General features: G+C 42.0%; 1 protein-coding gene across 3 annotated transcripts in view; it reads right to left on the reverse strand.

Moving 5' to 3' along the window:
- The window catches only part of LOC124110417 (integrator complex subunit 2-like), a 34,713-nt gene extending 14,039 nt beyond the window's left edge, over positions 1-20,674 (reverse strand). For 2 of the 3 annotated variants that reach the window (XM_046469775.2, XM_046469773.2), the window contains exons 1-14: positions 20,289-20,674; positions 17,554-17,692; positions 16,013-16,118; positions 14,981-15,094; positions 13,809-13,939; positions 13,319-13,483; positions 12,273-12,293; positions 9,539-9,711; positions 9,249-9,374; positions 8,170-8,241; positions 7,444-7,558; positions 6,326-6,394; positions 3,852-3,986; positions 2,581-2,884 (exon numbers count right to left, since the gene is read on the reverse strand). In XM_046469775.2, coding sequence (XP_046325731.2) covers positions 2,581-2,884; positions 3,852-3,986; positions 6,326-6,394; positions 7,444-7,558; positions 8,170-8,241; positions 9,249-9,374; positions 9,539-9,711; positions 12,273-12,293; positions 13,319-13,483; positions 13,809-13,939; positions 14,981-15,094; positions 16,013-16,118; positions 17,554-17,692; positions 20,289-20,605 — 1,987 coding nt within the window. In that variant the 5' untranslated portion in view covers positions 20,606-20,674. The remainder of the gene's footprint in view (positions 1-2,580; positions 2,885-3,851; positions 3,987-6,325; positions 6,395-7,443; positions 7,559-8,169; positions 8,242-9,248; positions 9,375-9,538; positions 9,712-12,272; positions 12,294-13,318; positions 13,484-13,808; positions 13,940-14,980; positions 15,095-16,012; positions 16,119-17,553; positions 17,693-20,288) is intronic. The other variant, XM_046469774.2, reaches the window with a different exon arrangement.
- Between the last annotated feature and the right edge of the window lie 211 nt (positions 20,675-20,885).

The following is a 20,885-nucleotide window of genomic DNA, read 5'->3' on the forward strand; positions in this document are numbered from 1 at the left end:
TAGAGCCAGTCGGCCGCCTACGGGGACATCCGGCTGGAGGCAGTGGACCCCGGCTGTCGGCAGTTCGATAACTTGCGACTGTGGGTCCACCCGATGGGTTCCCAGCCCCGCGAAAAAGCTGTTGGCCTCGACCAGCTGCCTTGCCCCGGTCTCTCTTGCTCCTCCCGTCGCCCTTACCTGAAGGAAGCGACTGCATCCAAGCAGGTGTGGACTTCTGACCCGGTGCGTCAGCGTAGGAGGGGTCAAGTGGAGAGGCCCGCTTACGTGGTTTTAACGCTTGGTACCTCCAACAAGGCCTTAGAGTCTATGATGGAAGTATACAATTGAGCGGCCTCTCGGACCACCTGCTGAGCGCCAGGGAAGAGGGTGGCACCTATCTTATACGGCAAAGCAAGTAGGTCTTGGCGTGTGGAAGTCGAGTATTTAGATACCGACATCCACAGCCTGCGCATGACAGCACACATCATGAGCGAGGCACAGCTACGAATAGCGTCCCGGGCAAGATGACTGAACTTCCGTTAGTTGCGCGGCCAACTCCCTCTCCCGCTTACTCCCTCTGTACAGCCGACAGATACGCAGGGTGTGCGGACACACGGAGCTGTTGGCATGCATTATGATATTGCACCTCAAAGCACATGTAAGCAGCCTTCAACCGACGGCCCTGCTTGACCTTAGTCAAGTTAGGGGTCTCGGCGTCTGGCATGGGCGCAGCCACCTGAGGCAGTACCTGGACAATCCTGTCCCGCACGTGCCTCTGCACCCGAGGTCACCTCCTCCCACATCGACGCCATCTGCGACTTAAGTAACGCAGAAAAGTCTGCCAAAGACAGTGACGGAGAGGGTGCAGTGCTTACTACGGGGACCCTCGAGCCTTCTCCCCCGGCCCCCGGAGAGGGAGCAGGGCAGACAGTCTCGGCAGCTTTTTATTTTTTTATTTTACCCTTTTTAGATGGGCAGGGGGGTGGGGAGGTCTCAGCAGATCTGATATCTATCCCCGCCTTTAATAGACCTCTTTAAAGTGGAGCAAGTCAACTTGTCTCTTTTTGGGGGCCCGGGGGGTAAAGGCAATGCCCGTCCTCCACCAGACATTTAAGGCAGCGTTCATGCCTGTCTTATAACAACCCATACACAGTTTGAAGGTCTTTGTAAAAAAGACCGTAATTTCTGAGGTGGGCGGGAAGGGTATTAAAGTGTATCAGTGCGATATAAAGATCGGAAAGATACGTGCATAAATTGTGAAACTAGAAGCAAAGGCGTAATATAGAATGCGATTTGTAACGCGATACTAATAGCCAATGTCGTAGTATAATTATAACACCAAAGGGGGCGTGTTACGAGCGAAGGTGTAAAAACCCGTAAAAAAGGTAAGTGTAGTTTATAAATTAACACACCACCTTGGGTTTTTGTAAAGGAAAAAATTGTAGACCAATGCTGTTTGATATAACAAAACCCCAAGCCGTTTCTAATGGCCTTGGTGTTACATGTATCAGCCCGTGGAACTACAATATGGACGCCATTACGGCCATTTGAATTCAAAGGTACCGTGCACATGGCGTATAATTACAACTCTATAACTTTACAATGCGAGGTAATACGCCTTTGCAATGAAAGAAATGTACCATACATACAGTTTGGTCAGCCAATGTTCTTGTCACTGCTTGTTGAACGATAGATACTTATTTTGTCTTGTGTGAAAAATCAGCAAGTCTGTCTCTTACAGATGACATAAGGAAAGTGATTTGGGTGAGAGTTGCTCCCCCTGGCGTGAGGCGCCGTGGGGGGTGAGGCCCCGTAAGGGTGGTCGTATATCATTCAAAAACGAAGTTTTTTGTGTGGTAACATTTTTTATTAAGGAAAATGGTTACAACTATGTCATGTAGATTTTCTTGAGCAAGGAAAATGCAATAAGTGCCCCAAGGAGGATTTAATCTGAAAGAGAATAAAAAGAATTGTCCTGACTAGCCTACAGTCTTCATCAGTTAAGTCCTGACTCACCCATAGTCTTCATCAGTAAAGTCCTGACTCACCTATAGTCTTCATCAGTAAAGTCCTAACTCACCCATAGTCTTCATCAGTAAAGTCCTGACTCACCGATAGTCTTCATCAGTAAAGTCCTGACTCACCTATAGTCTTCATCAGTAAAGTCCTGACTCACCTATAGTCTTCATCAGTAAAGTCCTGACTCACCTATAGTCTTCATCAGTAAAGTCCTGACTCACCCATAGTCTTCATCAGTAAAGTCCTGACTCACCTATAGTCTTCATCAGTAAAGTCCTAACTCACCCATAGTCTTCATCAGTAAAGTCCTGACTCACCGATAGTCTTCATCAGTAAAGTCCTGAATCACCTATAGTCTTCATCAGTAAAGTCCTGACTCACCCATAGTCTTCATCAGTAAAGTCCTGACTCACCTATAGTCTTCATCAGTAAAGTCCTGACTCACCCATAGTCTTCATCAGTAAAGTCCTGACTCACCTATAGTCTTCATCAGTAAAGTCCTGACTCACCTATAGTCTTCATCAGTAAAGTCCTGACTCACCTATACATGCTATAGTCTTCATCAGTAAAGTCCTGACTCACCTATAGTCTTCATGTGGTTCATGAGTGTATCCTCATAGAGCAGCACATAATACAAGACCAGCAGCTGTGGAGACAGATTGTCCTGGCGTATGTCCGATGGCGACTGCTGCCTCTGTTTAGCCGATTGTTTATGTGTCACTGAGTCTCTGTACACAGCCAGTATTTCCTGCTCTGTGAGCGGCTCATTGGTGTGTTCAGTTTTAGCACCTTTCACAATGATTGAGTTCACATACGTCTCTATGAGTTGAGGCAGGAGAGGGTGTAAGGGGAGAGAACTGTGTAATATTTGTTTGTAGATCCAATCCTGAAAATCAACAATGAATTTTAATGACAATGTGGGACCTGCTACAGTTGGTGATTGAATATTCTTTAATTTTGCAGTCAACAACATTCAAGTTCTGTAATAGAAACCAGTAAATAATTGAGTCCGGGACATGTTAACAAGTGGTTATGCTGGTCTTAAGAGGTGACTGAAACGTTCAGGTGGTCAGGCTCGGTGATGGCATGTCAACATGCCTTAAAGTCGTAAATGGCTCCTCAAAATATCAACAACTGCATTGTCTCATGACTGACTGAATTATTTACAGGTTGTTGTAGGATAACTGGAATAATCCTGAATGCAGAACACACCGCTGTCATGTAAATGACACACAATCAACCAGGTCACACATCTTCCAGATCCTCAGTTTAGTTGCCTCTTAAACATAGGGCACAGTAAAACGTTTCTCCCTGGCTTCACTACAGAGTGATTTGCTACAGGAAACATCACCTGTTATTAAGCAATTAAATGCTAAACAGAATCAAACAAATAGAAAAAAATATAGCCTAAATAAACATACAAGACTGGACATTTTAAAACACCTTGAGTACAGAGTTCAACAATTCATGTAAACAATCCCTATCTTCTCCCTAACTTCAGTGGACATGGATCATGCTCCTAAGTTTCTATACCGTGCTCAGCATTGTCATAGGTCTGTTTGTTTGTTGTTTAACGCCACACTCAGCAATATTCCAGCTATATGACAGCAGTATGAACCAGACAATCCAGATTGACATCATGAGCATCAAACCACGCAATTGGGATACGATGACATGCATCATCCAAGTCAGCGAGCCTGACCACCCTCTCCCGTTAGTCGCCTCTTACGGCAAGTATTTGGCTTCAGCTAATGTGAATGTACCTCTTGAGCTGACATTAATATTTGGCATTATTTGTTTCGAGGTACTAAATCTAAAGAAATCAGCAGTCAGTATTTCCAGTGATACGATACCTTGATTGCAACTTTGTGTTTGGAGAAAACACGACTCTTGAGTAGTTGACAGATGCTGTGTAAGGGGAGGTAACCCGACATGGTGGCGTTCAGGTTGGGAGTGACGGGGATCTTGACAGCATGTGACGCTATCACCTGGAACAAACATCATACATTATGGACTTCAGTAAAAGTGTGGACATGGAGACATGGTATGATTCCTATTATAATGTACAGCTCACAATACATATCATAATACTTCAAATCAAATTCCTTCTTTTCGTGTTTGTATGTGTGGGAATGCTGTTAATTACCTACATCACTCTTCAACAAGTATGTTTCATTTCAACCTGAATGTGGTCAAGTTTCCTGATTTATGGTTTCTTTTCAGAAATCCTAAGACTTTGAAAGTATTTGACCTGTCAGCAACACTCATGACATATTTGAGAAAAAGGCAGTACTGTTTTGTTCCGTAATACAGCCCTTGCACACCAGCATACTGGGGGCCTAATAACCCCAATACAGCCTTGCACACCAGCATACTGGGGGCCTAATACCCCAATACAGCCCTTGCACAACAGCATGCTGGGGGCCTAGTACCCCAATACAGCCCTTGCACACCAGCATACTGGGGGCCTAGTACCCCAATACATCCCCTGCACACCAGCATACTGGGGGCCTAATACCCCAATACAGCCCTTGCACTCCAGCATGCTGTGGGCCTAGTACCCCAATACATCCCCTGCACACCAGCATGCTGGGGGCCTAATACCCCAATACAGCCCTTGCACACCAGCATGCTGGGGGCCTAGTACCCCAATACATCCCCTGCACACCAGCATGCTGGGGGCCTAGTACCCCAATACAGCCCTTGCACACCAGCATGCTGGGGGCCTAGTACCCCAATACATCCCCTGCACAACAGCATGCTGTGGGCCTAGTACCCCAATACAGCCCTTGCACTCCAGCATGCTGTGGGCCTAATACCCCAATACATCCCCTGCACAACAGCATGCTGGGGGCCTAGTACCCCAATACAGCCCTTGCACACCAGCATGCTGGGGGCCTAATACCCCAATACATCCCCTGCACAACAGCATGCTGTGGGCCTAGTACCCCAATACATCCCCTGCACAACAGCATGCTGTGGGCCTAGTACCCCAATACAGCCCTTGCACTCCAGCATGCTGGGGGCCTAATACCCCAATACAGCCCTTGCACTCCAGCATGCTGGGGGCCTAGTACCCCAATACAGCCCTTGCACTCCAGCATGCTGTGGGCCTAGTACCCCAATACAGCCCTTGCACAACAGCATGCTGGGGGCCTAATACCCCAATACAGCCCTTTGCACACCAGCATGCTGTGGGCCTAGTACCCCAATACAGCCCTTGCACTCCAGCATGCTGGGGGCCTAATACCCCAATACAGCCCTTGCACTCCAGCATGCTGGGGGCCTAGTACCCCAATACAGCCCTTGCACTCCAGCATGCTGTGGGCCTAGTACCCCAATACAGCCCTTGCACAACAGCATGCTGGGGGCCTAATACCCCAATACAGCCCTTTGCACACCAGCATGCTGTGGGCCTAGTACCCCAATACAGCCCTTGCACTCCAGCATGCTGGGGGCCTAATACCCCAATACAGCCCTTGCACACCAGCATTCTGGGGGCCTAGTACCCCAATACATCCCCTGCACACCAGCATGCTGGGGGCCTAGTACCCCAATACAGCCCTTGCACACCAGCATACTGGGGGCCTAGTACCCCAATACAGCCCTTGCACACCAGCATACTGGTGGCCTAGAACCCCAACACAGCCCTTGCACACCAGCATACTGGTGGCCTAGAACCCCAACACAGCCCTTGCACACCAGCATACTGGTGGCCTAGAACCCCAACACAGCCCTTGCACACCAGCATACTGGTGGCCTCATACAACAATATCCCCACACCTCTAGGAATCACAAAAAACTGCAGAAAATGATCAGGTGAGGTGAGGTGAGGTGAGGTGAAATGGGGTTTAACGTCGTGTCCAAGATTATTGCACTTATATAGCGACGTGCGTGTGTTTGTGTGGCTGCTTCTACTAGTCCGGACTGATGCCGATTTATAGTGCTAGCTCACTGAGATACCATGCCGCAGTTTAACATGAATACCCCACTCAGACACAGTATACGGACTCCGAGCCGATCAGTCCTTGTTTTAGCCCCTTAATGACGAGCGCCAGACAGGGTAACAAAATGTACCATCTTTTAACGCCTTTTGGTATGACGCGGTCGGGGATCGAATCCTGGACCTTCCGCTCTCCGGGCAGACGCTCTTCCACTAGACCACTGAGGCGGTCTAGAAAATGATCAGGCAAACCACAGTAGATAAAGCATGACCCAACACAAACAGTTGTGCTTATGACAAGAAAGAACTGATGAAGACAATTATAAAACATGCTTGATCATGTTGATAGAGGATGAGATTAAAGGAGTGGGATGGAGTACCTACCTGCTCTGTGAATAGCTCCTGTGTGAAGATCTGCCGCATCCTGGACAGAGCATTGGCCTTCACTGCACTCTGATGATGATAATAATAACAATAATAATTACAAGGTTTTCTTTGTTCATGTAGTAGTGAATACAAACCATAAAAAAAGAGTCCTATAAAGGCATAAGTAGAGATAGGCACTTGCACCGTCTTATGTGAAATTAATACACATAAAAGGTCCCTCCTCTGGAAATCATAACTCAGTCTTGATAAGTATATCTTAGATTTAAGCTAACTTCAGTAGTTTCTGAGAAAACTTGTCCCTATTGCAGACACTATGCACTTACTAAAATAACATGGATCAATGGTCATAACTGTGTAAAAAATACATTAAGGGACCAGTTTTTGAACTCAATCTTGACAAGTCTCTCTCAAATAAGCATGCAAACTTTCATTCATGTAAACTTCAGTAGTTTCTGGTATCAAATCAAACAAATTAATGTCTTTGGCATAGGTATTATGCCAGATGATCTGTATATGGCATAATTGTGGTTCTTGTGCACTATTTCCTCTTTGAAGGTGTTCAATGTAAGGCATGTTTACTATGTTGTAATTAATAACACATGTTGCTGAAACAACACAGCATTACAAAGACATCTGCATGACATGAGTGAGTGAGTGAGTTAGGTTTAATGCCGCTTTTAACAGTATTCCAGTTATATCATGGCGTGTCAGCTTAATGTGGGAGGAAACCCTGTGGTGCTGGTCTTAGACGTTTACCAGTTTGGAGAAACCCACGAGCACGGGTATGGTGCTGACAAACCTAGAAATATAATCGAGTAACCCACAATCATATCTTTCAGGCATATCCGAGGGAAGCAACTCTGCACAGCGAATTGCAGCGCCTTAGATGACTGGGCCACCCGTGCCCCCCTGCATGACATGAAGGCTCTCGGTTTGAAGAATGGCTGGAGAAACTGATAAAACACTGATCAGGTTCAGGTCCGAGTGAGTGAGTGAGTTAATGCTTTACGTCACATCGGCAATATTTCAGCCATATCGTGACAGTTCAGGTCTGAGAGTCGGTTTACCAAAGGAGAGCGTTGAAACCTTGACAGCAATGTATATGGGTTAACTACCTTCATGCCGAGAGTCTTGCACACCAGGTCAGCTATGGCATGTATCTGGTTGTTGTGGAAGTGCAGGGCTATCAGGAACAGCATCTCACCAAATGATGTCCCACTTGCAGCTTCCCTGCAGGAAGAATCACACCAGTGGTCAGAGTTAGGATGAAAACAAGGGGACCTTATTCTAATCATGATGTTACAAAGGACATCTTATGATCAACATTACACTCCAAGGCAAACATGATAATCTTATGAATGTGTGAAGCCCATTTCTGATGTCCCCAATGTGATATTTCTGAAATATTGCTAAAAGTGGTGTAAAAACATACTCTATCAATCAATCAATGATAATCTTTATGAGGTTACTATATTATTATTCATGGTATGCAAGAAGGCTACAAGAGTTATGTCCCTTTGTAAACATTTTATTCCATCTCACACAGAATAGAATGTATGATCAAGTATCCTTATCATGTACATGTCTTTAATGTTGTCATGGTACTGCCAGTTAGGCTGGGAAGTCAGTTGTGACTGGTCAATTAGCAAAGATACCATGTTCATCATTGTTGTCATTATCGACTAATGATTCAAGACAAGGTGTAACAACATACCATGCACAAAGCATCTACTCTACAAGGCATACAAAATATGCATAAAGGATCAACTCATCCTACTGGGCAATCTCTAGGCATAAAGCATCCACTCCACAAGGCAATAATGTGAAAGGAATCGACTCACTTCTCGAAGATGCTCTCGTTTGTCATGAGCCACTTGATCCAGTCGATGACCTGCTGCTCCTGGTCCAAGGATCTGCCACAGCACAAAGATGTCATTGTGTAAGTGTGTCAATCAAGAATTTAATGAGAGTCCATATTTTCATTTTTTCATTTTCTCCAATACTATTTGTGAAATCTAACTCATGCTTGCAAGGGATATGAAGTACTCACCCCAGGAGATACGGACAAGCTATGAGGGGACACAGTTCCAGGGATATAAAGTACTCACCCCAGGAGATACAGACAAGCTATGAGGGTGCCCAGTCCCAGGGATATGAAGTACTCACCCCAGGAGATACAGACAAGCTATGAGGGTGCACAGTTCCAGGGATATAAAGTACTCACCCCAGGAGATACAGACAAGCTATGAGGGTGCCCAGTCCCAGGGATATGAAGTACTCACCCCAGGAGATACGGACAAGCTATGAGGGGACACAGTTCCAGGGATATAAAGTACTCACCCCAGGAGATACAGACAAGCTATGAGGGTGCCCAGTACCAGCGATATGAAGTACTCACCCCAGGAGATACGGACAAGCTATGAGGGTGCCCAGTCCCAGGGATATGAAGTACTCACCCCAGGAGATACAGACAAGCTATGAGTGGACACAGTCCCAGGGATATAAAGTACTCACCCCAGGAGATACAGACAAGCTATGAGGATGCACAGTCCCAGGGATATGAAGTACTCACTCCAGGAGATATGGACAAGCTATGAGGGTGCACAGTCCCAGGGATATGAAGTACTCACCCCAGGAGATACGGACAAGCTATGAGGGTGCCCAGTCCCAGGGATATAAAGTACTCACCCCAGGAGATACGGACAAGCTATGAGGGGACACAGTCCCAGGGATATAAAGTACTCACCCCAGGAGATACAGACAAGCTATGAGCGTGCACAGTCCCAGGGATAAAAAGTACTCACCCCAGGAGATACGGACAAGCTATGAGGGTGCACAGTCCCAGGGATATAAAGTACTCACCCCAGGAGATACGGACAAGCTATGAGGGTGCACAGTCCCAGGGATATAAAGTACTCACCCCAGGAGATACGGACAAGCTATGAGGGTGCACAGTCCCAGGGATATGAAGTGAGCACCAGCTTTCGAGGGAGGAGGTCGAGCTGTTACAAGGTCCAGCAGAGCCACCATTTCCTCATCAGAGTATCTAGACAACACAATATGTGACCTCATCAAATGACCTAGTCAAAAGAACATGTGACCTATAAGTATCTAGTCTGTTGCTGCTGATAGCACAGAAAGTGATAAATTATACTTGACCATATGACCTTTCATCATACCCCTACAACAGGCAGTTAGCTCTCCACCTACTTGAGTGTGGCCATCCCTCTCAGAGCACAGTAGAGCCGTATCAGCATGCTGGCCTGGATCACACCGCTCTCTGCCATCTTGTCTCCCCGTGTGGCCGGAACGATGGAGGTCACCTGGTCCAGCAGCTGTTGTCGCAGCGTGTACAGCATACAGCCTGATGGTTCACGCTTCCGCTGTCAAACAAAACCATAAGATGGGCAGGTGATGTTTGACAGATGCAAAGCAATTTTCAGTCATTCCGAAGTTATAGCCTGTAATAGTCTGTAATAATTCACTGGTGGACCAAAAGAATTCACACAAAAAAAGATACAAGAGACAATTAATTCTGTACCAATACCTACCATTTCACAAACTGTTCTAAAACTCAGTATTCGGCTTAAAAATAATTTAAAAACTGGTTCTCAGGCAATGGCTTTTTAAAATATAGAGTGGGCGGGTGTTTAATTTTGTTGGTTTGTTTAAACTAGTATGTAACCAAATAAACAGTTATGTACAATCAACCTGGGAAGGGGCCTCCCTACATAAATGTAATCCTTGATGAGTAAAATACTGGAATACAGTGTATGACTACCGTTGGACTACCAGTAAGAGCATAAGACACACATACAATGAGCTTTGATTCTATTTCACAATGCAAAAATGTTAACGAGATCACACAACACCGGAAGAAATCTGTACTGAAGTACGCAAATAAGTCCTGTTATTACACTATCTGGCTATAAAAGTGTTCATTGTGTATCTGGACTTACGCTGTCATCCATTATATTACTTTTCTCTAAGATTACATTCAATTTTGTTTACATTAATTTCGGAGAAATCATCAGCAACTGATCAGCAAATCCCATCAACTCACCATGAACTCGCCTTGAAAGGAACATTAGTTGTTAGCGATAGAAAGTCTTCATATCAATTTTCTTTTCAGTTATGATACTGGGCATGACAATAAATGTTTTTTAAACTAAATCACCCATAGATCGTAGGAAATATGTAAACAGCTGATCGCTATTTCCGGCTTTTTTTACAAGACAAATACACTTTATCTTATTCTCTGCGTATGAAACATTGCCCGCCATACAGTACACAAATACCATTGAATCTGTAAATCATCATGTTTTATTAAAAAATCCATGTTGTTTTTAAGTATTGAAGCATTTCACTGCCGGGGTCATGTGTGTTCAAGACGCGGAATATTTAAGGATTTCTTCTTTTTTTTTAAATTTAAATAAAAAGGAAATGTGCAGCAGACTTTGTGATGATGCAGCGGTGCCTGAGAACCAAGAATATTTTGTTTTTTTAAGTCTTACAAAGGTCTATAAAATGGCATGCAGTGATTTTAGACTTTATAGTAAAATTTTTTACAAACCTGTAGAGGTTATGAATTCTCTAATGAAATCCTCCTTGGGGCACTTATTGCATTTTCCAGGCTACAGAAAATCTACATGACATGTTGTAACTATTTTGTTCCTAATAAAATTTTACCACACTAAAAAACAACATTTTTTTGTGTATGATGTACGACCACCCAAACAGGGCCTCTCCCTACTTTGGCGCCAAACGCCAAGGGAAGCAACTCACACCCAATTCACTTTCCATATGTCATCCGTCAATCCGCCTGGAAAATGCAATAAGTGCCCCAAGGAGGATTTAATCAGAAAGAGAATTCAGAATTCAGTCTGGTTATGTTTTGATGTCTTTAAAGTACAATATTTACTTTTTTTGACATTACATCAAGTGATTTTTTTAAGTATGTCAGCTAAACTTTTACTTTGTTGTCTTAAAAACCAGAATACAATGAACATGTTACACATTGTTAAAGGATTATTGCAAATTTAAATGGGATACATATCAGGACAAGTAAAACATAAACAGTGTGATCATGTTTAAAGTTTCCACTTAGAAATGTCTCTCTTCACAAAACACTTTAATTATGGCATGAATTTGTTACAATATAACAAAATACCTGACATGTAGCTCACCAAGATATCAATGTCAATCGTTTAGTAACAAAGACAGACACTTCACAAAAGTTTCTGTCAGCAATGATATTCAAATATTTCCTTAGCAAATAATGAGGACTGAGAACAAACACTGAAATCCTTATGCCTGTTATGATTTAAACAAAATAGGAAGACATCATCAGAAAAACATACATGCTAAAGTTCATCTCCCTCAGTCAGGCCATTTCAGAAGTTTACAGGGCCAAATATGTATTTGGAGAAAATTTAAGAGCATGGTCAAAACACAAAGGAGAAAACAAGGTCAAAACTTTAAAAACTGCAAAAATCAGAACATATAAGTCCGCCCCTCTTGTAAATTAACACAAGCCAAATTTCTTTATATTTTGAACCAAAATGGACAAATAAAAGCCATAAATAGGTTTCACATTGCAACCTCTTGAACAGATTGTGGAGTCATCAAATTTCAGGTTCATTGGTGCAGTGGTATAAGAAGCTGTTTATGATGGATGATGGACAACACATGATGCATGCAAGACAAACAGGCTATCACCTGACTGTCAGTAAGGTGAGCTAAAACTGTGCTGACAACTGTGCCACCATGAACGTATTTAACCAACAACTTGTGCAGGCCAGGTGCTGAGTCAAAAAGCTTTCATTGAACTGCATCTCAATTAAGGATGACAACTGATCCAGCCCTGTGTTCTACTTACACAGTGAGTCTGGAATCAAAACAGCCTATTGAATGTGGACCGTAGTATATATTTCTCATGTCTTACCTGAAACGAGCTTGTATTTCCCTGTCAGGAAGCATTGTGAACATTTAAATTTCCTTAAACTAAGCAAGAAAACATTTTGTTCGTTTGTTGTTTAACGCCACACTCAACAATGTTCCAGCTATATGACGGCGGTCTGTCAATAATCGAGTCTGGACCAGACGATCCATTGATTGCCATCATGAGCATCGATCTACACAATTGGGATACGATGACATGCATCAACTAAGTCAGCGAGCCTGACCCCCCGATCCCGTTAGTCACCTCTTACGAAATCATTGCCAACACAGGATAAGTCCTATATTTTCCATTATGCTTACCGGTACCTGTATTAATAATGCTGATGATCATCATTGCATGTATCAACCAGTAGACCATCAAGACTTCATGGATAGGTATTTGTAACTTCACTGCTATACATGTAAGGCTAAAAAAAATAATAGTCTTGGTTCTCAGGCACCGCCCGCATTATAGTAAAGTTCACCGCATGTTCTGCTTTTATTTCCATTTTATAAAAAAAATAAAAAATATTCCAAGTCCGACGGTGGTCAAATACTGTATTCCAGTATTTTACTCATCAAGGAATACATTTATGTAGGGAGGCCCTTTTCCAGGTTGATTGTACAAAGTTGTTTATTGGTTACATACTAGTTGAACACACACCCAAAAAAAGACACCACCTGCCCGCAGTATATTTTCAAAAACCATTGCCTGAGAACCAATTCTTTTATTTTCTTAAGCCTAATCGTAGGCATGTTGAAGATACAGAAACAGGCCTTGTTTAATTGACCACAGCTCTCTTTAATGGCTATACCTTTGTGGTATGAGAAACTGTCTTCAAAAATAGCTCATGCCTCTTTTTTTATCTAACTCCCGAGTCACCTTAGGCCAAATGCAATAAGTTGAACAACATCCATAATTATGCTTATCCTCTGGGTATCATTCCCACTGACTCGTCTTCAATCATAAGAAAGCCAACTAGAGTTGATCAAAACAAAGCGTTATGTCACAGATTCCACACAGCCAATCACAACTGAGCTTCCACTCACCTTCTGGCCAGCCTTAATGAACTGGGAGAACCAGAGTCTCACTGCTTGGTCATTGCCCAGCAACAAACAGCTGACGAAGGAGACAAGTTCCTCCTCTGAGTGAGACACTTCCGCTACTTGCAATGTTAAAGCTATTGCTAAGCCAGGCATCGTACAGTGTTGGATCTAGAAAACAAGACACTGCATTAGGGTTTTACTCAAGAAATGTCTCGTGAGTTTCCCCTCAAACAAGTTTTCAGTCATGTCACTGCGCGCAAGCTTGATGTGGGAGGAAAGCCTGAGGTGATGCAGGTCACAGACGTTTTACTTAGGCAAAACCCATGAGAACAGATCTGCTGCTGACAAATCTAGAAACATTATCAGGTCAAACTGGGATTCCAACCCATGATTATGGGTTGCCCGAAGGCAGCAACTCTGCACAGAGGATTACAGCTCCTTCGACAGTCCTGTGTGCCCCCAATACAACACTGGCTGGTCCATCAGCACTTACACACATCCTCCTGACATTGAGAGCCTCCTTGGGGTTGATGGTGCACAACATCCTCAGCATCTCCAGCCTCTGTCTGCCTCCCAGCGTCTCCTCGTCCACACGCTCCCCCCGCGACACCAGGCTGCTACACACTGAAACACATGTTCTGTTACATTGCATCTGGAACACTGTGCCAGACAGCATGACTCTCTGGTTGGTTGCTTTGTTGTTTAATGCTGCACTACTCCAGTCATATGACGGCGGTCTGTAAATATTCGAGTCTGGACCAGACAATCCAGTGATTGATATCATGAGCATCGATCCACGCATTGGGATCGATGACATGCATCAAGCAAGTCACTGAGCCTCATCACCCGATCCCGTTAGTCGCCTCTATTCTACCCCGGATCTTCACGGACTCTCTGGTGCAAGACCTAACTCAATAAACTTGGGAACAATGTTTGTTTCCTTCTGTGTTATAAACACCTTACAAATCAGACATATAACAGAAATATACAATCAATAGTTCCAAACTTCATGGGCAAGAGTGCGTAATTATCATCTAAAGTTTGATAACTTACTAGCAAATTGTACCTAGTATCTGTAGATTGACCGTAAGATCAGACCAAAATTGTTGTGTCTGTTTAATGTATCAGAAAGTGCCAAAGTGATGCAGATTGTAGTCGTTTTCCATGTTACTGGAACCAACAAGCATGGAGTGAATCTGGTATTGAAGCCCAAGACAAGCATATCCTGGCAAGACTGACTGACACAACTCTGCCTATTGCTACTCCCTGGATATAAGGTAGCCTGTGGCTGTTCGGGTGTTTAGAGTTAACAAACCAGATCTTTCACTCCAATACAATGCCTCCCTGCACGAAGAATTAATAAGACCTGTTTTATTATAATATAGACCTTGATCATCAATCAGATCGTCTTGACTGGGCACCGCCATTTTTTTTGAGGCAAATACAAGTGATATGAGAGGTGGAATCTGATTGGTCATAGAAGGGACATAACTCGAAATAGACATTGCATGGGCTACAATCGAGCCAGAAATTCCAGCCTAGTTCGGCAAGGGTGGAAACTGGTCTTATACAGTCCCCTGCTTCGGGAAGATGGATGCACCCTTCTATGGAGGGAGATTATTGTATTGGAGTAAAAATCTGATTTGAGACTGTAAGTCCTAGTACCTGTCATAAAGCACTGTGGAGAATTGGACACCAGCTGACACAGCAACCAGGCTCCGTTCTTCACACACAGCAGAGCCTCCGCTAGCTCTGTCATTGGTAGGAGGTTCGGCAACTCTACAAACATTACAGCTCATACATTATTACAGCTCATACATTATTACAGCTCATACTTTAAGCTAAGGTGCGGGGAAATGGGGTTTTAATGTTGTGTTCAACATTATTGCGCTTATATAGCACATTATACTGACTCCAAGCCAACCAGTTTCATCTCCTTAATGCCAATCTCCAGGCAGGAAAACTAGGAGTACCACCTTTTGATGTTTGTTGGTACTGGCCAGGAGATCCAACCACTGACCTTCCTCTCACCAGGCAGACACTCTGTCCACAAGACCATGGAGGCCACCTCATACATGGAGGATACAGAATAGTGAATGACAGGGTGATGCTGCTTATCACGCATCAGCAGTATTTCAGCTATTGACAGCACTTCTAGAAATATGACCAGGTATTATTGTTCATATCATTTACAAAGAAATGCCACATCTATAATAGGAATAGCTTGCAAGGCAGTAATAAATGGATTATCTCATGCAGAGCATATAATAATGTACTTTGCAGAGTAAAAATATCATTTATACTTTTACATACACATGAGTCAGGATAAGATAAAATATGTATTTTTTAAAGTTGGACTTTCACTAACTTTTATTATTGGATAGAAACAAATTGTGTGAGGCAGAAAAAAGTCAAAATATTTTTATTTATTTTGCTGCATACTGCAATGCAGTTGTTTCGTTTAAGTGCATCCTAGTGGAGTCATAATTCTTGGCATGCTTTTAGCAAGAAAGGTGAATAATACAAGGTGAAAACCAACTTAATTTCTTGTGTTATGGATTGCCTTAGCCAATATGCAAGCATTGTTTCAAACAAATGCAGTACCCTAATTGTTTTATATTTGCAATATTTACAACTAGACAAGAGACTGTGTGTATGTAAAGTGAGTTTGGTATATTGCAGGCACTCTGTACTCACCAGCTTGAGCTATACAGAGGACATCGCACACCTCCTCCAGGTATACCTCACTCTCAAACAACTCACTCTGCTTCTGGTAGTTACCTCCCTTTGACTGTTCTTTTATCTGTAGACAGGGAGCATGCAACTCTTAACGATCAGTCTGAGAAGCTGAGTTAAGCTTTTGTCTTTTTGAATATAATGCTGTCACTTCTGCTGTGCCTTCATCTATATTCTTATACATAAGTACATTTAATGACCATTGATGACAAGACTGTATTGATGATCAACCTCTTTACAACAATTATAGCAACATTTCGGAGTAGACTCTAACACTGTTATCAAGCAAATGATGTGTAAAATAAGAATCTACACTGAAACATATCTAAAACCCCAAAGTTTACACGACTCCACAACAATGCCAGCCCTCTATACATCATTTTTACATGCCAATGAATTTTACAGTTTGTACTTTTATATTTCTATTGGCCTAAAAAAAACAGGGACGATTCACCTATCTGAAAATGACCAATACAAATGTATTCTTTGAAACTGACAAAACAAATAAGGTTGTCTAGTTACCATACTTCTTTTTGTATTTTCTGAAATATGTTCTGTAATTCTGTAATTTTGATGGTCAAGGAGATTCAAAGCCTTTCATTGTAGGGGTCCCAGGTTGAAAAATGGGGGTAACAGGGAAATGTGAGCACTTGAAAACAGTACTCTACCATAAGTGACTTAAGACTGCTCATGTTTAGAGTCTGTTGGTTGCAAAGGAACATGGACTTTCCCAGGTGCTAGTGCTAGAGCTAGGTCACAAAGCATTCAACTGTGTATATTGTACTTTTTAAATGATTACATCAGAAATACATTGTAAGTTGTACCAAACTAAATAGCAGCATCATTCTTAGATGAAAATATAAAGATTAATAATATTTTTCATGAAATCACTAATATTCTCTGTCAAAATGGATCATTCTGCATTTTTTTTGTGTATCTGTTTTCAATAATTTTAATAATTCTCATGATTCTAGGAGGCAGGATTTAAGATCCAGTAAAACCCTGTGCTTAATATCATGCCATATGTCACAATTGTCAGACTATGTGCACTGGGCTGGTGATCTTCAAACATGGCTAGAAGATTCTTCCCACCACACATATTGGCTGGTGTCAAGCGTCAAGCCTGGATTCCCCTTCTGTCTTGTTTTTAGTAAACATCCACTTTCTAAATGGCGGTAAACTTGCTCAAAGATTTTTATACATCTCTATCAATCTATGACTTAAGCTACTGGTCTAAAATTACAATCTAGTCATCTTCTTTTCTTTGTCCGTGTGTGCTCAGCTAAGAATAATCCACATATAAACATAAACTTGGACAGAAAATGTTGCAAAATAATAAGTTTAAGCTTGTCGACATTAATGATTAACATTTTGGATACAGACAGACCACTGCTGACACATATCCCACTTTTTGTGAATTGATAAACAATATGGGTCTCGTACTCTATGGAAATGCATTTTTCACACAAACCTCAGTTTTTAAACAGCTAAATTTTGTTTACCTCGGACATGATGTAAAGAAGTTCACTCAGTAACAGTCGGATTCGTCGAGGTGCATCACTCCGTTCAAACTCCAGCGCAAGCCCATGATGCAGCTGTGACACAAGAACACTGTCACCTTGGTTCCCTCCCAGTTTAGCTCTGAAAGGAACAAAGATTTCAACACTTAGCTTTGAAATGCACACTAGCGGGCTATCCAAAAATACGTAATTGTGCTGGTATAAATAAAAATCCAATGATGGTAGTCCTCACGGACCAGTAGCATTTTAGGACCATGATTGTGAACCACTGACACCATTGTTCATATCCAACTAGTCCATAGCTATTTAATTGTTTGTTTCCTTGCTGTTTAACATGGCACTTAGCAATAGCCAAGCTATATAACGGCAGTCAGTACATAATTGAAACAGGACCAACAATCCAGTGATTGACATCACGAGCATTGATCCACGCAATTAGGATATGATGACATGCATCAACCAAGTCAGCCTGACCACCTGATTCCATTAGTCACCTCTTACAACAAGCATGGGTTGCTGAAGAACTATTCTAACACGGACCTTCACAGGTCAAGTTATGTAGAAAAAAATGCGACATCAATGTCTCAAACTACCAGACTAGTGATCATGGTTATGCCTGCTTCTGAAACAGTTCTCAAGGCTTCCATTTTGCTACATAGTAGGACAGAAAACAATTGACAGAAAATGTAAACATAGCGAACATATCTGTTTCACCTTAGCAGGACTACGGGTAGCTACAAACTCTAGGGCTACCTGAAATGAGGTCCACACTAGTCCTCTGGACTAGTCTTAAAAAAAAATCTGAAAAAAAATAAGGCTGTGCAGAACGTAAATACACAAAGGATATGTACATGTATGTGAAATAACATGAATTACGAGTTAACAGAAACATCATCATGATCATTATCATTATATTAAGGATGATCAAACTTGGAAGATGGGATCCATGTCGGCTCATTTCTCGTGAGGCCCCAAAACATAATAGCCATTTTTCGGGTAACACTGCCTTGAAAAAAAGGGGGTTGATTGGTTGGATAATATTTTTGTTGATTTATTTATTTTTTTAAATTTAATTATATACTTCCCTGTCAAATAAGTGTTTACAAACTAGTGTTTCACTGTTGTAGGTAACCTATATCATGTCATAGTAACTAGAGGATAAAAACATAAACATTCAACAACTGCAGCTGCCAGTTGATGTTACAAATAATAAAGGTTGAAGTCCAATGCCCAACTGCTACATTCTGGGAGCAACAAAAAACAATTGTGATTTTGAGTTTCATTATTAAATGGATAAACTTTATTTTCAGCAATCCTCTCAAATTAAACTTCACATTATGATATGACTGAAGTATCAAATGTTAACAGCAACAGAATTAAAGAACAATCTGTTTCAGCCAAGGCGATTGATGTTAAAGTTAACACTGTTTAATACCACTGAAAGCAATTTCAACACACTGGATGAAGAAATAATGAGTTTGACTCAATTTGAATAGACTTAAATGACATACATTATGCTCTCAAATGACTAATAAAATTGAAAACAAGAGAATAGTTCAAAATTGCACTTGAGAATATTGGTGTCAAGAGTCTTAAATAAATAATAGATTAAGCAGAGAAACGATAAATTGTGATGAACAGGCATGTGCCATGGGGGACAAGATTTTTTAATGGAAAACATATTTGAGGCCTTATGTGGAATTTTAATAACTCTGACTTTGTTGAAGTCGGTAGTGTCACCAACGGAAATTTCCTACTTCATTCTGAATGTCAAAAACAAGTTTCCACGCAACTTTTTACACATGCAATAAAATCTTTTGGGTTGCAAGTCAAATGATGGGTTGGGTTATCTGATACACAACTATTTTAGGGGTAGGGGGGCCATAGTTAAACACAATGCACTGGCTCTGATTTGTATCATCAGAGGAAGTAATTTAACGGGTAATTTTCATATCTAAGTCTTACATTGCATTAATAAAAAAAATTAAATAATCAGCGGATAATCAACAGTTCCCTCTTGTATTACTGTATCGTCCAGTACCCTATTTTCAAATGTCACCTATTTATCTAATATCAGCAATTCCACATTGGCGGTTCGAAAATTGGGTACATCAGGATATATAGAGCAAGACTAATGACTGGGTCATGGCAACGACTATCCATTATGTCCATAGGGATGACAATATACTGGTTTTGTAGGATTATCAATTTTGACACTGAATGTAGTCATCAAGTATTTAGGAAGTCATACCTGTGCAAATAAATCTAATACTTATGCACTGGTCAATACTGTTACCTAACATCCATCCATCCATCATTATTATCATTGCTTGTTTACAGTCTGCGACTTTATAGCCACAAGTCCGAAGCTCGAGTTTGGTAAACTTCTGTTTATTCAAGTTCTGTCACCCAATAAATGCCATAACAGAATAGTCTACTCAAAATGATACCAAGAGCCAAGTTCAAACTAGTGGACTTAAATTAAAAAGGTTTTGGAACAGACGTCTAAAGTTACCTAATGGTTGTCATCCTTTTAAAGAACATGTATGAAGTTTGAAGCTTGAAAACAGAAACATGGATTAACCCCAATATGCTGTGTGAGCCGCAGATGATTGAGATTGCGCCAGACACTTAATAGTGGGGTAAATTACAGCTGATGTGTGAGGGGGTGAGACAGTGAAGTCGTAAAACAGTAAAATAAGTAAAATGCCTGTAACCTCAATTGTTGTTCCTTTTTCACGTCTTGTTCTAATGCATGAAAATCGATGGATAACAGAGCGACGATGCTGTTCACAACGTCAAGACCTGACAGTATTTTCAAGACATCCTTCCTTGCTTTCGTCCAACTATCGCTTGTTTCCAAAGGGGAGCACAACGCCATACGAACAAGGCTGACGAGCACCGGTCGAATGTCGGATTCGCTACATTCGCTTAGAGAGTCTATGTCTACACTTTGCATTGCCTGAAACACGGCGCATTTCACTGGTGAACGGTGTTTCTTTCTACCACTCATAATTGTCTTCAAATCGTTCATATAATTAAAAGTTTTAAAACCAATCTACATTGTGTCTTGCCGTTTCCGCGGTCGAGTCAGTATACGTCCCTTTCCCAGACCAGGCCACAGCGCTACGTTTATCGAGTGGTATACATCTTGCAAGGGACGCGACTCTTCCCATTAATTACTTGCGCTCAGTGCTACTGTCATGGCGGATCTGTTTACGCATTTGTTTACTGTCGAAGGTCGGCTTGTTGTTATATTAACGTACAGATCGCTAACTATAACTGCCAGGAAGTCTCTTAGGTGGGTTATGGTC

The sequence above is a fragment of the Haliotis rufescens genome, unplaced genomic scaffold (genome assembly GCF_023055435.1).
Source record: "Haliotis rufescens isolate VD_foot unplaced genomic scaffold, xgHalRufe1.0.p SCAF_15, whole genome shotgun sequence".
In the NCBI taxonomy this organism is placed as follows: domain Eukaryota; kingdom Metazoa; phylum Mollusca; class Gastropoda; order Lepetellida; family Haliotidae; genus Haliotis; species Haliotis rufescens.